The sequence below is a fragment of the Thermobia domestica genome, chromosome 16 (assembly GCF_964235325.1).
Source record: "Thermobia domestica chromosome 16, izTheDome1.hap1.1, whole genome shotgun sequence".
NCBI classification, from domain to species: domain Eukaryota; kingdom Metazoa; phylum Arthropoda; class Insecta; order Zygentoma; family Lepismatidae; genus Thermobia; species Thermobia domestica.
The window spans coordinates 62,604,485-62,621,596 of record NC_137469.1 but is presented as its reverse complement, the minus strand read 5'-3'; the positions used below and the strand labels follow the sequence as shown (position 1 = coordinate 62,621,596).

Here is a 17,112-nt window from a genome sequence, read left to right as displayed (position 1 = left end):
CACGTACACGTTGTAGCGATGCTACTTATCCGAATTCCAATAGTACGTGTAAGCCACCATTAGAAGGGAAACCCACACCCTTCCTTCGGTAGGGTCGTTCAATCAATACGGAACTACCTCTAGTTACGGTAGACGTACACCGCACATTACCAGACCCAATGGCTGATGTAGACTGTCTCCCTTTAAAGACAATGGCCATTTCAGATCGGCGGCTCCCCTGGTAGGGTCGTGTCTCCTGCACCCAGTAAATAAAGGGAAACCTGGGACGAAGGAGTTTCACTTCCTCAGCGCTCCTAGTAACTATGTGTTTTTAAAATGTTCGAAATGGGTCTCAGCATTAATTTCCAGCAATAATTGTAAACTTTTGTAATTTTATTTTGTATGTGGCCATACAAATATCATATTAATTTCGATTATTTTACGGTAAAAAATATTTTGTGAAATGTAACGGAAATTCAGAAGGAGCCTTCTTTGCGAATTTCTTAATAGTAATCGATGGAGGTAAAGAATACGTATAATGTTTGTATTTAAAAATCAAAATATAGATTGGCTGCTACTTACGTTTGAAATTATAAAAATACTTCCGCAACTATTTTTATATAGGAAGTTGGTGGGTACTTCCAATTAAATGTTCGTAGCCAAACTCCTTCTATATAAATTGTTGCGTGAGTACCGCAGAATTCCGAACCATGTATTTTTGGATAGCGCACATTTTAGTTCCTAAGTGAAGTCTTAACCGGATTACGATAGGTCCCATAGTTTTGGAGCTATGGACCTTTAAAGTTCATTTTTTCATGTTTTCCGCAGGTGCACCCAGGTTGGTCTACAATTTCGTCGTATCTTGCTGTCAGGAATCACCTCCCAAACGTTATCGGTGTTGTTTTGAAACACCCTGTGTATATATATGATGTGTGTATATACAGGGGTTGTAGAAAAAATCTAAAACGTTTGCAAAAGTGTGAAAATCATACCTAGTATGGTGTGGGGCTTCCTTTTGCGTTCAAAACAGCTTGGATCCGACGTGGAATGGACGTATATAGCTCCTGAATCGCGGTGTGTGGAATTTTGTACCATTGTTCCTCCAAAACATGCTCTAGTTCCTTAAGGGATGCTGGTGGAGGGTAATGAGACTGAACACGTCTTTCTAACTCAGACCACAATGGCTCAATGATGTTCAGATCTGGTGATTGTGGAACCCAGGCGAGGTGTGATAGCTCCTGGTCATGCTCCTCAAACCATGATTTCACCGTTTTTGCAGCGTGACAGGGTGCAAATCATCTTGGTAGATGCCATCACCATCAGGGAACAATATTTGGACCATGGGTAGAACCTGGCCCCCCAAAATGGCCTCATACGCCTTAGTATTCACCATTCCATGGGCCGGAATTGAGTTTAGACGTAATTTTCATTGCAATGGTCTTCATTTTAGCTGCTACAATCCGTTTTAATGCCCTCCGGTCCCTATCCGACAGGATTGTCTTTCAACCACTGTTGTACTTTGCAGACGTCGTTTGCCCATGAATTGTGTATGCCCTCGTGACATTGGACACAGTGCCTTTCGATACCCCCACAATGTTCGCCACTGTTGCCACTGAAGCTCCAACCAGACCAACGATCATGCCTCTTTGGAAGTCTGTCAGGTCGTCCATTTTACCGCACCACTCTCACACCACGACACTCACAGGTGAACTGGTTACTGCTGACGGAAGAGGAAGGTCCACATGGCACATTGAAAACAAAAAACGATCGGCAACCGCAACACGTGTTGTACAGTGTACACGTGTCCTGTATGAAGTGTTTTTAGATTTCTTTGTCTACCCCTGTATGTTCTGTATGTAAAAATATCATACAATTAGATACGTAAAAAAAATATCCTGGCGATACAAGTAGTGGAGAAATGATCCCAATAAATTCATTCAAATTGGAAGCATTTCATATGTCAATGGAATAAGAAAGAAAAAAAAAACTGGTAGTAATCAGTCTCTGAAAAAGGGGAAATTCGTTGGGTTAATTTTCAGAATCCACAGAAATATGCAGACTAATCACAAATGAGATACAAGTAGAACAGAAACTGTATAATGTAGAGACTTCCTGAAACCAAGTAAGAAAAATGCCATACTGGTCATGCTATCCGTATGGACATTTCAATAACAGATGTCTAAAAGAGTGTGCAACTGCTGTAGAGAAGCACACATAGATACATGCAATAAACGACAGAACAAAAACTTTTGTCAAACGTGCGAAAAGGATACTGTACTGGCAGCTGTAACTCCTCAGCCAAACTGCATACACCAAGAAAACAGAGACCACCAAAAATACTAATAGAAGATGACCACCTTAGATTACCAGATTCCGGCCCTTATCAGGATCGACAAACAACCAGAAAGGAACAAAAATCAAACAATATGATACCAAATACCGTAGGCAGTTCATAGGAAGTTCATACCAAATACCATAGAACGATGGATATATTAAGCCGCACTACAAGCAACAAACAAAGTATGGGTAACGACAATGCTCCAGGACCAACCAACAAATAACGGAAGTCCTCAACACAGCCACAGTAACCATATTCAACTCAATAGTTAACGTAATACCAACTATCATAAGAGAAATATACATCCCCAAGCCATAAAATATAGACGTTCCGAAAAATAGGAAGAATGATGCCATACCATGAACACCAGCCACATAGGGGAAGAAGAAGTAACGCAGTTGCAACCTCTGCATATCCACGACGACGACGACCTCTGCAGGCACTGACCATGGATCAAGAAGACGGCCACTGCATACTTAAAAATAGCAGATACCTCACTAACAATACACTTCTCTATTAGAGACAACACGAATTTACATGGAACTAGCAGATTAATTGATAGGAATATAATTGAATCGTTGAGTTCGAAAACCGGTCATCTCCTTTAAAGCTAATTTGAGAGAAGTGACAAACAAAACTAAATTAATCAGTATGTATCTGACATATAGGGTTATTTTCATTTTTGGGAAGTAGAAAGTAGTCAGTTCTACGGTCCGAAAATGAAAACAGCTCTATATGTCAGATGCATATTGATTAATTTAGCTTTGTTTGTCACTTCTCTCAAATTAGCTTCGATGGAGATGACCAGTTTTCGAACTCAACGATTCAATTCAACATGTAATTTATTATTAGAGACAAGCACATAGATTTTTGCCACCCTTTTCAGTGTAGTTTTGCCATGTAAATTGCCTGTGCATGCAGCATGATCGATAAAGGGGGGTTTCCCTAGCAATCCAGGTTTTTATCTCTCTATCAAAGCCTCAGAGTTAAAAATCTCATACTTTCCTGTCTTCTTGTTTGCCCTTCTATCTTTTCTATCTACACATTTTAACAGATACACGTGTAAATGTCTCCGAAAGATAGAAACTCAACACACACTCCAACTGAACAAATACTTAAGTGTACTAACTGCATGGAGGCAAAGCATGTAGAGAGATGGTTAATGTCTTATTTTCTGTCGGGACGCGGGCTTTCCTCAGGGGCGTCCTTTATTTATTCTAGAATTTCTGTTTTTCTGAAAAGCAAGACTTGGAAATTAAATCCGTAACTGCAAGGATTCAGAGAAATCTCATCAGGACTCAATCGTTATTGTCCCGAGGCCGAGAGATGTCCATTTCGAGACTAGTCATGTCACGTGTACTCAATCAGGACCTGGGATTGATACAAAACCCACAAACAACATACAAGTCACTCTCTGATTGATGCGTTCCGCAAGCAGGGAGTGATGCTAAGCCAGACATCTCTGTGAATATTATGGTGTGCAGGTTTTTGGTTCCCAAGTTATGAACCATTAAATGCGTGTTGTCAACTTATTACTGTATTATATTATATTATATTATATTCTTCCTGTTGGCAGGTCCTGGAACTAATGAGTTTTTTTTTTATTTTTTAATATTATGTTTGGACCTGGAAATGTCTCTTCCACATTTCTTGGTCTTCAGTTTCATCTTTTAACTCCCAATATTTTCTTCTATTTTTCAAATCATCGATCAATTCTGTTCTTCTTCCTATTTCTCGCTTTCCTTCCATCTTTCCTTTTATAGTAGTATAGAGAAGACAATTTCTTCGCAAGATATGTACAATCCAATTGGCCTTCCTACGAAGTATGCTAGCTAGAAGCGTCCTCTTCTCTCCTATCGGTTTTAAAACACCTTCGTTTGTTACTTTCTCTTTCCATTTTGCCTTCGCCATTTTCTCCAACATCACATTTGGTTGGAAGCTCTGTAAATGACTACTTCTTCTCTAATTTCCGTAAGGTCTCTGAACCATTAAGTCCAAGGCTCCATATAATAAGTACTTGACCATCTTTCTTAGTCTAATATTAAGCCCGCAGGTTGAGAGTGATATTTTCTCGTTGAATGCTTCTTTGGCTACGTTGCCGACTTACGTAAGTAAAATTTTTGCAAAACAATTTCAATAAAGACTTTCTTTTAATAAAAATCAGTTAAAGACGACATTTTTTTACGCAATTGGGAAGCTTGAAATATACTAGCTAGTCGTAACTTGAAACCAAATATCTCCTGGCACTCTTCTTGTGAGAGTAATCTTTGCGTGTAATTCGCTACAAACAATGCACATCTTTGCTCTCTTTCACCCTTTCCTGTCATTAAGAGAAACATACGACATTGTATCACGATCCGCGTGCAGATTGCTGTGGAAAGAAAAGGAAATTTATCCTTTTCTGGTCTGCAGATCACAAATGTAGAGAAAACGCACTCTTCTAAAAGTAATGCTTCACTTAATTCTGTGCAAAGACATGGTGTGCTGAGTTTAAAATGTGAATCGTGAGATAAACTTAGCGGTGTGTACACAAAGAGATAAATTTACTTTTAAACCATCTGTTTGACAGTTCCCTTCCATTAAAGAAGTGTCTCAGGCAACATTTTTGCTTAAAAATGGGGTAAAACTTGCACATGTCAAAGTACTTTCACATATTTTAAGCAGGAATCTTTTTTCTTTTTTTTAAAAAAAAATGTCTTAATGTCATGTTATGAGCAATTATATTAATTAACTTACTGGATTTTATTAATTAACTTTGAGCAAGACATATTCACAAATTATATTTTTTAGAGGAAATGAATTGGCTAATTTTTTATCTTACAAGGGAAAATTGCGATGTCAGTACGAATTTTAATTCGTTTTATTTCACTCTATTGATTTTTTAAAATCTTTTTCTGTCGACATCTCACTTTATCAGTTTTGCATTCCATTCTAGAAAGCCAGTATCCCAATCCAAAACATTATGTGTCAAAAAGAAAGCCAAATTCCAAACTATATTATCAATATAATGAAATTCTTCAGCTAAAGTAAGTTATGATATCGATTCTGGCAAGTTCTTGAAATAAATTTCTCCATTTTGAAATTATTTGTAGAACTTGATCCACTGGCCACGCTATCAATACAACCAAATTCTTCTGCCAAGGTAAGTTTTGATGTCGACTCTGCCATGTTCTTAATATAAATTTCCTCATTCTAAAATTATTTCAAGAACTTGGCCAACTGGTTATACCAGAATATAATTTCTTTGGCTGAAGAAATTGGCTGGATTGATAACACAGCCAGTTTGCCAAGTTCTGTAAATAATTTTAGAATGAGGAAATTTATTTCAAGAACTTGACAGAATCAATATGATAACTTGTCTTGGCTGGAGAATTTAGCCATATTGATAATGTAACCAGTTGGTCAAGTTCTTTAGATCATTTCAAACTGGAGAAATTTATTTCAAGAACTTTACAGAATCGATATTACAACTTACCTTATCTGAAGAATTTGGCTATATTGATAACTTTTTTTTTTTATTAGTTTGAAGTTGGCTTTCTTTTCGACGCGGAGTGGTTTTATTTGGGATATCAGAACTACTTGCAATGAAAATATCCCCAAGGGGTACTTTATTCTTGGGCACGACCTTTTTAAGTTTTGTAAATACGACTAGGAGATTTTGTTGTTATTTTACAAACGAATATTTCATTAGGGACATTCCATGTGAAATTAACCAATGAAATGACAAAATCTGACCTGACCATCTTAAATTTTTGTAAAAATTGTTGCACAGCTTTACTACAGTGGGAGATGAAAAAAATTCAAATATTACCTCTCTCCTCCTGAAAGTGTCCCCATACAGGTTGTTCGAAAATGTCAAAAAAGGGCATTTTTTTTTTTCAGTTACTGTGATTATTAACAATTGTCATAAAATGGCTAAAATGTGCACTAGAGACATGGAACAAACACCATTAGAAAGCTTAAAGACTGCTCTACAAGTTGTACTGTATTGAGAAAACCTGTAAAATAAAAAAATAACACTTCAAAAATTCAAATTAATATTTGAATTTTGGATTTCGCATAGAAATGTCCCTGAAATTTTTTTTTCAAAATTGTCCAGATTGTAGCCTCGTATGTGTACTAAAACACCACAAAGTTGTATTTTGGGCATTCAATGGGATCCTGTTCAAAATTCAACATAAACCAAACATTGCACGATATTAATCATGTGAATATCTGAGTTCAGATCGATAACTATTTGCCTGTAGCTATTTACCTGCAGCATCAAAGGAATTTATATTCGATTTCATTTGTTTCTTGATGTATTCATTCGAATTTACACAATTATCCACCTTTTGAGTTATTTAGAGAGGTACTACGTTTCCGTTTTTGTTTTCCTAATTTCATCTAGAACTTACTAGAATCCTTCTGCGTGACGAGAGGTTCACGACGGGCATGATGTAACAACATTATAACTATATTTATTATTTAAGGATTAAGGAAACGCTTTAAGGATTGCCCTTGAAAAAGTTCTCATTAATTGTGCAATTAATAACTAAAACACAACATACCGTATTTAATGGGGGTATCATATACAGCCAGGCACCTACTTACTTATGAAATATGGCGCGCCTATTTAAGAGCTATGGATCTTAGGGTTTCTTCAGCCGTAGAGTAAATTCGTTAGGGAACTTCTAATGGAGGTAACGTTAAGCACTCTAGAGTTTCATAAGAGTTTTTGAAGCTGTTGTAATCCCCTTCTGATGCAGTTCCTGAATGAGGTTCTTTTCGTCCATGACATTGCAACCGCTTGTGCCACGCAAAGTCTAACAACATCTCGATTAACACCATGTTCCACTGCTTCTTTGGTCCACACGCTCACCTGATCTTACAGTTCATTATCTGATAACAACTGGCACTTCAAAGAGACCTCCAGCTAACCTGGTAATATGTTGAAACGGTATCCCTGGAAGACATCTCATGGACATACTCTTTACCGGTTTTCGTCAAAGCAACCAACAATTTGCTATAGTCGGCATAGCAGTTAAAATGACTTTTAGCATATCAATGTGTACCTTTGTTTAGTTTGGACCTACCTTTAAGTCAGATGATATTTGAGAATTCTGTTGGGAACATGTCTGGGAATTATGCCCTGTAGGAAATTCGTTGCTCACTTATTGCACGTTGTTGAAATATACATATTTTGATGACGTTTGTGTGACCTCCTTACGCTGATATGTACCGCCACTCCACAATTTCTTGGGTTCGAAATAACGAATGTTGCAATTTATAGTTTTTTTCAAGCTTTTAGACGGCCGTAGGTTTAAAATTATGCACTTTCTCGCACAGGTCCATGAGAACTTTTTGCTCATTTTGATGTGAGGGATCATCTTTTACAGTTTGTTGTTATAGTTCATTAACACCCTGCATATATATATATATACATGGGCGGCGATTAGGGGGGGCAAAGGGGGGCAGTTGCCCCCGCACTTTTTTGAAGTAACCAATTAATGTAGCTATATAGTTTCATTTGGAAATGTAACGATTTTGTATGTGTTACTGATTAATAGGAAAAAATGCTGCCATATAATATTTGCTGTTGCGTGAATACGTATTGGTTGTCTTCCCGTGGAGTAAAGAAAGCTACAGTAATTGCGTTTTAATCGCCACAGAAAATAACCCCAAAAAATAACCTATTGGAGCACAATTTCAGCATACTTTCATTTCTTCCTACAAGGGCTCGATATGTTAGTGAACCGCTTTGAAGCTAATCGAAAGAACATTATGCAAAAAAGTAGGGCCTATTTCACAAGTTATTCTTTAATTGCACAAAAATTGACAGTTCCTAAAATGTCTTTTCTTCTTTCTAAAGTAAGGAATATCGATTAAAAAGAGCGTGATAAGAAACAACTTCTACCTTTTCCATTGTTTTGTAGTGTAATATACGAGTGAAGTGTTGTGTTTAAGGATGTACGAGTGTATATACAATAAAATTTACTAAATTGAACATAATTCTAGGTTTAAGTTTATTTTGTATAACTGAAGTGTGGATTGATTCTAAGTATTGTTGTGTTTTGATGTGTTCCAAGAAAGTGAAAACTGCACCTAATGGCAACGAACATATTTCAAGAAGCTGCAAAAGCAAATATTTCTTTAAATGTCGTAGCATATGCTTGTAGTATTTACTGCCTTTCATTTTCTAAGAGTAATAACATACATTTAATAGCATGTGTGGAATTAAATATTAAGTTTTTCATTAGTCCTCAGTTTCAATATAACTTTTGCAAAACAAGCATCATTATTCATTACTATGATTAATATTATCCTTTCTATTTATTTATTTTGCAAATTTATTAAATAATCTGATCACACAATTTTCCAGACAGAATTTTAAGATGTTCATGGGCAAGGAATCAAATCTCTTCTTACAGTTTCGTTGTTTAAGAGTACAAAGGGCTAGTATCTACTTGCTTTGTTCTTCTCAATTTACTTAATAAACTATTATATACGATATACGGTATTTTAACTGAAAATATAGTATCCTATTAGTTATACAACCTTTCGTCAAACAAAATGTTAGAAACAACCAGGAAAACTAACATTTATATACAAATATTCAGATCATGTCTTGCCCCCTCACTTTTAACGTCCAACCGCCGCCACTGTATATATATATATATATATATATATATATATATATATATATATATATATATATATATATATATATATATATATATATATATATATATATAGCTTATATTCTTCTTATGTCCTCTAAATTTTGTATGGTCTTTCAAACTACGATTTATTATATATTATTGCACTTAATTCAAGAGTAAATTAGTTCAGCTTTTCATATCATCAATGCAAAGTGTTTAAGCTTTCTAAAGAAGATAATCTTAGTCCATCTCAACAGTAAGCGTGAAAGAGCCTCCATGAAAGAGCAATCTGCTATGAAACACTAACTTATCTTGCTTCTGTTGATGACACCGTATGAAAATTGGTTCTGCTTGCTCTAACGAAATAATACATTTTTCCGCTTCATTGCTCCTATCAACAAAGGAGGTCGACACAAGTAGTGACTCTATTCAATTTCTGTGATGCCACCTGAGAAAAAAAAAAAGAAGTCATAACTTATTTCAGAAACGTGAGCTCTCACCGTGCAGATAAAACTAATTCGTGAATAACAACAGCGAGAGGTGATGATGGCTTATCTGTCTATTCTTTTATTCGCGCGTGCTTCTATAATTTGCAAATGATTGGGTCTCGAGTTTCTTGGTTATTTCTTGGCACGTTTGTTCGTTCGTGCTAGTAGGTATTCTACCAAATGTTACCACCATCACAGCTGCATAAATTTTATAGAAGCCAAGAACGTCCATAGCTGACTTCTAAAGCCTTCACGAGTTACTACTGAAAGTGTTACGTTCCTTCGAACTCCACAGCATACTTTCATGATTTCTTCTTTAAAATATTACAACTCAAGAATAATATTAAATTTCACAAGACAATTGTGAATTGTTAATATCACAGAATGTTACATTCTATTCTGCAGCCTCATGAATACGCATGGCGTAACTGCTCTTGCGGCTTGGGGCACTCATGCGACTTGAGGTGATGTGTGGTCAGCATATCGACGGTTTCCTTCTCCGTTAATGCTGGATTTCTAAACAGGAACTCGATTCTTCTATCTCTTTCAAGTAGCTTTCCAATTGTCCTCACGACGCTGGGTGGACGCCGTAATATCAACACCATCTGGTGAGTTCGAACAGCCATCCACCTTTCCTCTGACCAGACTTGGTACTGCTAATTGCCTTCATTGATCTCACGAGATGCGGTATTCCAGTGTGGCTAAGGCTTTGACTCAGCGACAGACAACCACCCAGATACTCAGCAGCTAGACAGTGATGTAATATTTTCAAGTATTTCATGCGATTTCCATATAGATGACATTAGTGTAAACTAAGTGAACTTCTCAAATAGTATTATTGTGAGAAACGGCTATAAGTTTAGATTAAAAAAAAAAAACATATTTCAAAAAATATTGGAACAGTGAAGAATTAATCAAATTTCCAGTTCCTAACCCCAATTAGTAGCTTATATTGCTTTACTTTCAGACTAATGTTATCTGTAGGACAATTCTATAAAATATTTGAAGTCTGTATATCGCTGTCTAAACAGCCATTATTCATTTGTGTTATTTGTGATAAAACGCTCAGTTTTGATGCTTGCAATTGCAGGCTCAAACCATGCCCGCAACCAGTGAGAGGTTTGGGAGAGGGAACATGAATAAGTTACGGGGGGCCAAATCATTAAAAATTCTCTTACAAATATCTAAACTGCGTTTTTTGTATTAATGATGGTATTTTGTATTGAAGTCTGGGGGGGCCACGAAAACTAGAGGAGCAGGCCCCCTAGCCCCCCTCTAGTTGCGCGCCTGGCTGAAACCCTCTGAGATTACAATGCACCATACACACCCAAGTAGTAATTACCCACTTTAATTCTAGATCCTGTTTTTCGTGGTCTTACTGTTATACTCTTCATTTCTTCTGTATTTTTTCGCTCACACGGAGTCGAAATTTTTATGATTCGCTTCCATCTTGCTTGGTCCCAAATATTATCCTTTATTAATCCCTTTTCTTCTAAGCCGGTAGTCCCACAATCTGTCCATATTTTGGACTTCTTCCTCTTTTGCCTTCTACTTTCATCTTTCTCACTCTCTTGCCAATAAAATAATATTTTCTTCTCATAAAATAACTATACCACTGTAATTTTCTCTCTCGTACTTTTTTTTTCAGTATCTCAATCACTTTAACGCTTCCTCTTATTCTTTCGTTTTTGATAATATTCAAGCTGTAATACTACATATTCATCTGAGTATTTCATTATGGCTACGCTTAGTTTCTTCTCTTGCGCCTTCTTGATTTCCCAAGTTTCTGCTTCGTGCAATAAATCCGAATCTAATTACGGTTTTGCACGCACTTCCTTTCAGCTTGACACTTACAGGTATCCTTTTATTACAAAGAATTCGAGATCATCTTCCACTTCACCCATCCCACCTTAAATCTAACACGTAAAATCGTATCACTTACTTATTACTAGCATGTAATATTTTCAAACGGATTTCGTAGGATACACAAAGGTCCCAGCTCGCATTTAAACTCTTAAACTGATATCTTTAAAGTCCAACAAAGGCTTCGGTTAGTCAGTGTATTTTTAGTTGATTGATGTGATCACTACTTCGAATCCCTTAAGAATAATTTTTGTTTTTTTAAAAACTGGAGTTTGGCATCTCTTAATTCAAGTAGCTCTCCAAATGTCTCAAAATTATGTGCCCTTACTGGGAATCGAAGCGGGACCACACTTGCTAACCATTAAAGTACATGGAAGGACCGAAAACTTGAACATAACTATTTCAACACCATTTAAAAGCATAACTATTAATTCTTCTCTATATTCAGTTAATTACTAACCGGTTCATACTAGCTTTGCTATCTTAAATAACAAACTAGAAATACAAATTGCTGATCATGGCAACGTTTATTTAAAAATAATAAATGTGTAACAGTTTTGCCAACTAAATGAACATATTTACTTCATCAAACACTGTAAGATTGTAACTTGTTTGCTACTGTAGCAGTTTCGCCAGCCGCTGTAACAGTTTCGCCAACTAACTGAACATATTTACTTCATTATACACTGTAACATTGTAACTTGTTTGTTACTGTAGCAGTTTCGCCAGCCGCTGTAACAGTTTCGTCAACTAACTGAACATATTGGCTTCACCAGACACGGTAACATTGTAACTTGTTTGTTACTGCAGCAGTTTCGCCAGCCGCTGTAACAGTTTCGTCAACTAACTGAACATATTCGCTTCATCAGACACTGTAACATTGTAACTTGTTTGCTACTGTAGCAGTTTCGCCAGCCGCTGTAACAGTTTCGCCAACTAACTGAACATATTTACTTCATTATACACTGTAACATTGTAACTTGTTTGTTACTGTAGCAGTTTCGCCAGCCGCTGTAACAGTTTCGTCAACTAACTGAACATATTGGTTTCATCAGACACTGTAACATTGTAACTTGTTTGTTACTGTAGCAGTTTCGCCAACTAACTGAACATATTTACTTCATCAGACACTGTCCAATATGTTCAGTGGACAATGTCTGATGAAGCGAATATGTTCAGTTAGTTGGCGAAACTGTTACACATTTATTATTTTTAAATAAACGTTACTTTGGTCAGCAATTTGTATTTCTAGTTTTAGTTAATTAGTCTTGTGACTGAGATAAGATATTTGTAAACAGTAAACCCCAGAAACTTACAACGGGGATTGAACTCAGTGGTAGATACAGAGAAAGTTCGTGTATACTCCCTACTCAGATCTCGGTATGTAATGTTTTGGTATAAAATGCCATACATAGTGAGCAGATTCCAAGATATATTTTCAATATTTACAAGTGATCATAATTCCTGCAATATACAGGGTTTTCATAAAGTCTGGACGGATTTAATTCGCTTATAATTTACATAAAAATGCTCATATTGAAATCAAATAAAGTGCAAACGGTAGCGGAAGGATTAAATTTTTACCTGTAATCTGCACCAGCTCAGTTCATTCACTGCCACACCTCCAACTGGGCACCATTTACGTCCACACATTCGCGTAGGCGGCGCTGGAATTCACTCACAGCGTTCCGCCGTGTTTGATCCGAAATGCCAGCCACAGACGCACTGATTTTGTCCTTTAAGTTCTCCAAACCATTTGGCTTCTTTGCATAAACTTCCGTTTTCACATGACCCCAAAGCCAGAAGTCGCAGGGGGTAAGGTCGGGTGATCTTGGCGGCCAAGCGATCGGGCCACCACGGCCAATCCATCGGTTAGGAAATTTCTCGTCAAGGAACTGTCTCACCTTGATTGCATAGTGAGGGGGTGCCCCGTCCTGTTGGAACACGATGTTGTTCTGGATTCCACGTGCCTCCAGTTCCGGAATGAGGTATTTCTGCAACATATCCAGGTACGAATCTCCATTCACGGTCTCCTCTTCAAAAAAGAACGGTCCAATCAGATGATCATAGGACACAGCGCACCAAACGTTCACTTTAGGGCTATCTCTCTCATGTGTCTCAAATTCCTTTGGGTTTTCCGTGCCCCAAACGCGACAGTTGTGTCGGTTAACCTTTCCGGAGACATGGAAGGTTGCCTCATCTGAGAACATGATGGCTGAAAGGAGAACGTCGCCATATTCCAACTGCTTGAGCATGGCGTCACAGAAGTTGAACCGGATCCAAATCTTCATCATGCAGATCCTGGACTATCTTGATTTTGTAACCTTTGGCCTTGATCGTCTTCTTGGCTATCTTAAACACGGTTGTCTGTGGTATTCCGAGTTCCATGGACCGTCTAGGAATTGACTTCTGTGGGCTGTTGATGATGCTTTCCCTTACCCTGCTCACTGTTGCAGGCGATGTTGGCGGCCTCCCACTTCGAGGACGGTCCAGGACGCTTCCTGTCTCCAAGAACTTAGCATGCCACTTTCGGATTGCACTCTCAGTCGGTGCCGGCTTTTTGAACTCTTTGGTGAACTTTCGACACACCAGAATTGGTGATTTTAGCTCTGCGTACCACAGAACACATTGCGCTTTCTCTTTCACCGACGCCATCTTTGATACGGTAAAAAAATAGTCTTCTCAGAGGAGTTTTTCATTTATTTATTTCTTTAAAAGACACACACACCAATACAGCTTACAACTTACTTTTAACAGTCAACATTGAAACAACAATGGAGACAACAATGGATTGAATTTAATAAGAAACTGACCCTTGCCCTCCCTCTCCCTCTCTCAACGTGTTCAGAGTTGCCGCTTACCTAACAGTGTTGCCAAGTAAAAATTTAATCATTCCGCTACCGTTTGCACTTTATTTGATTTCATTATGAGCATTTTTATGAAAATTATAAGCAAATTAAATCCGTCCAGACTTTATTTAAACCCTGTATATATTTTGCAGGAATTATGATCACTTGAAAATATTGAATAATTTAACACAGAATTGAATACTAACTATTTGTAACACTTTAAATTTAAAAAAAATAGTATTCTTATTTTTTTAATTTCCTATTGTTAATACAGTTGCGTAGATATAATTTAATATGAAAGATACGACATTTCTACAAAACATTATGCAAAGCCATTTTCAAATCGTTTAGATGGCTTTAAAATTCATTTCTACCGAGTACATGATGTAAGTTTGTCTGTAAGAAATACTTATATTGAAAGTAATATGTAGTATGTGCATGAATCTCAGTAAAAGTATTGACTAATATTTAGAATTTATGTGTATGTATATCATTTTCTACACACTATATAGGACGAAACTTGGCAATCATTTAATTTTATGAATAACTACTTACAAGTTGGACGAATTACTTTTATCTCTGTATTTGTACTAGCAATTTATAATTTAGAAAACTTTTGTGGTTCAATCTATAGGTCATTGTTAAGGCTAATTTCAACGTAGAATTCTGAAGATTTAAATTGTTAATAGTTTGAAAATAGTTTTATGCATAGTGTGGCCGTTTTACGACACTGTTTTTTAATCATTTTTCCAAGTTCTTAATTGCTTCTAGATTTGATCGAATGTTTAACTTCTATTAATTAACAATATTGATTAATTATTATTTTTACTATAAACTAGTGACACAATCAATTAACAAGTAGTAGTGTCGCAGTGTACGCCACGAGAAACTAACTGATTTGGTTCATGATAAACCAAACTCCTTAACAAGTTACCTTAAGATAAATTAATTTTTGAAAATAGATAATTGATAGATAATAGTTTCAAGTCTTTAGATTTATTATCTAGAAAGTCATTTAGTTTCATTTTAGTATTGTATTCCACGGATAAATTAATATATTGTATCCTGCGCGTTATACTAACCTGCAATCTCAATAGCACTGCGGGTAGTCTATCAAGCAAGGATGATATCCATAATTTTTCCATAGCAATATATGGGCAACCGATTTTTAATTGTTTATGTCTTTGGATAAAGTAGATGGGTTACTTCCATCAACGAACTTTATTCTTAAGTTTTAACCCTTTAAATCCTGGCCAAATCCGATAATGATCCATCAAGTAATTCTTGACATTTTGTGTCCCTCGAACGAATATTTGTCAAATAAAAGACATGTCCTTTCATAAACACATCTTTTTTTTTTTTTTTTAGCTTATCTGAAAGTAAGTGATTACAACATAATTGGCGTAGATTGGTCAGCGATTTCTTGGAACTACAATTACTTTCAAGTGGCCGTTCGAACTAAAGTGGTTGGCGATTACGTAGGAGACATGATTATGTTTTTGGTTGACCAGGGACAAACGAGCCTTTTAAATATTCACTTAATTGGCCACAGCCTGGGATCTCACGTAGCTGGATTTGCTGGTACCAGAGTTCGAGAAAGAAGAAATGGAAGAGGAATAGGAAGGATTACCGGTAATTATAATTTTTACAATACTTTTTTTTTTAAAGATTATTTTCTGCTTGTTTATTTGTTAAGCGCAAACTTTGCAACTTAAATTTCTTGTACTTCCGTACTAAGACACGTAAAAACGATGAGAATACAATACGTTCACATAATTTTTGCTCTAGATTATGGTTTTACTTTAAAATTAATTATCTCAAATGTATTTGAATTACATGTGTGGATAGGTAATGTCAGTTAATTACATTACTTCAATTGATGAAGGAGTATCTCATGCTGGTTCGAGACATTTATGTGGCACCTCTAACGGCAAGGCGAGGAACTATTGCTTTTCACATGTATTCTTTCACCTTTTCGAAGAAAACGTTCGTGCGTACTATGGCTCCAATCAAGGTTGCGAAAATTTTGAATGAACTGCTGTAAGTCTTGCAAAAATGTTCTTGAAAAATAAAATATGTAAGCTCACACATTGAAATCACAAAGTATTCCTGCTAAGGAACCTAAGAGTGAAGAATTGATTGCAGGATATTGAATCAAGACTAAAAAATAAATAAAGATTTTTAGAAAAAAAGTAATTTGTAAATTGTCCGTTGCATAAATTACACGCTATATTATTTCAAGAAGTAGAATGAGACGCATCAAGTAAATCATTGCTCTGAAACTCCAATAAGATTATCACACAGACAGCAGAAATGAGCAAGCAGAATAAGTTACAACTGTAATCTGTTGCAGATATTGTATGCCTCTAGTATAAAGACACATGCAAGGATTTGAACTAAAAATGCACCAACTCTTTATCACTTTACCGGCGGAAATGTCAGTGGATGCCCCGAAGACAGAAAGAAGAAGCCAAGTCTGAAAAGGAATAATCTCCCACAAACACACAAGAACAAGAAGAAGACTCACAAAGAAATAGAGCTGCAGAAGCAGAACACTTGCAAAGTAAGAAATTCAAGTCACTCCACCACACGCTCTAACAAGGAAGAAGTTCTCTTCCGAAGAACTCTGTGCATACAATAACTCAACACCAAGCAGATACAAAGTACACGTCATCGACTCCGCAAGTACATAGAAGACTAACCACGCATCATCCAAACCAATACTTACCGGTAATTGACTTGTATTATCACTGGCGCTATACTAGATATGCACATCGATGAACTAGGTGAGCATGTCCGGCAGCTGGGCATCAAATTTAATAATCTCACCAAGATTTATTCAGCTCATGGACCTACCCCCTCATGCACCTATTTACTGAAGATCTATATGCAGTAAACGCACTACTATCTTCAGGACTTGCAGTAGTTGCAGGCATAAAGTCACAGAATAAAGG

At 36.5% G+C, this 17,112-nt stretch overlaps 1 protein-coding gene across 2 annotated transcripts in view; it reads left to right on the top strand.

Moving 5' to 3' along the window:
• Positions 1–17,112, top strand: part of LOC145673098 (inactive pancreatic lipase-related protein 1-like) — a 146,935-nt gene that overhangs the window by 102,862 nt on the left and 26,961 nt on the right. For both annotated transcript variants that reach the window (XM_081742459.1, XM_081742458.1), the window contains exon 4: positions 15,527–15,790. In XM_081742459.1, the coding sequence (XP_081598585.1) occupies positions 15,527–15,790 (264 nt within the window). The remainder of the gene's footprint in view (positions 1–15,526; positions 15,791–17,112) is intronic.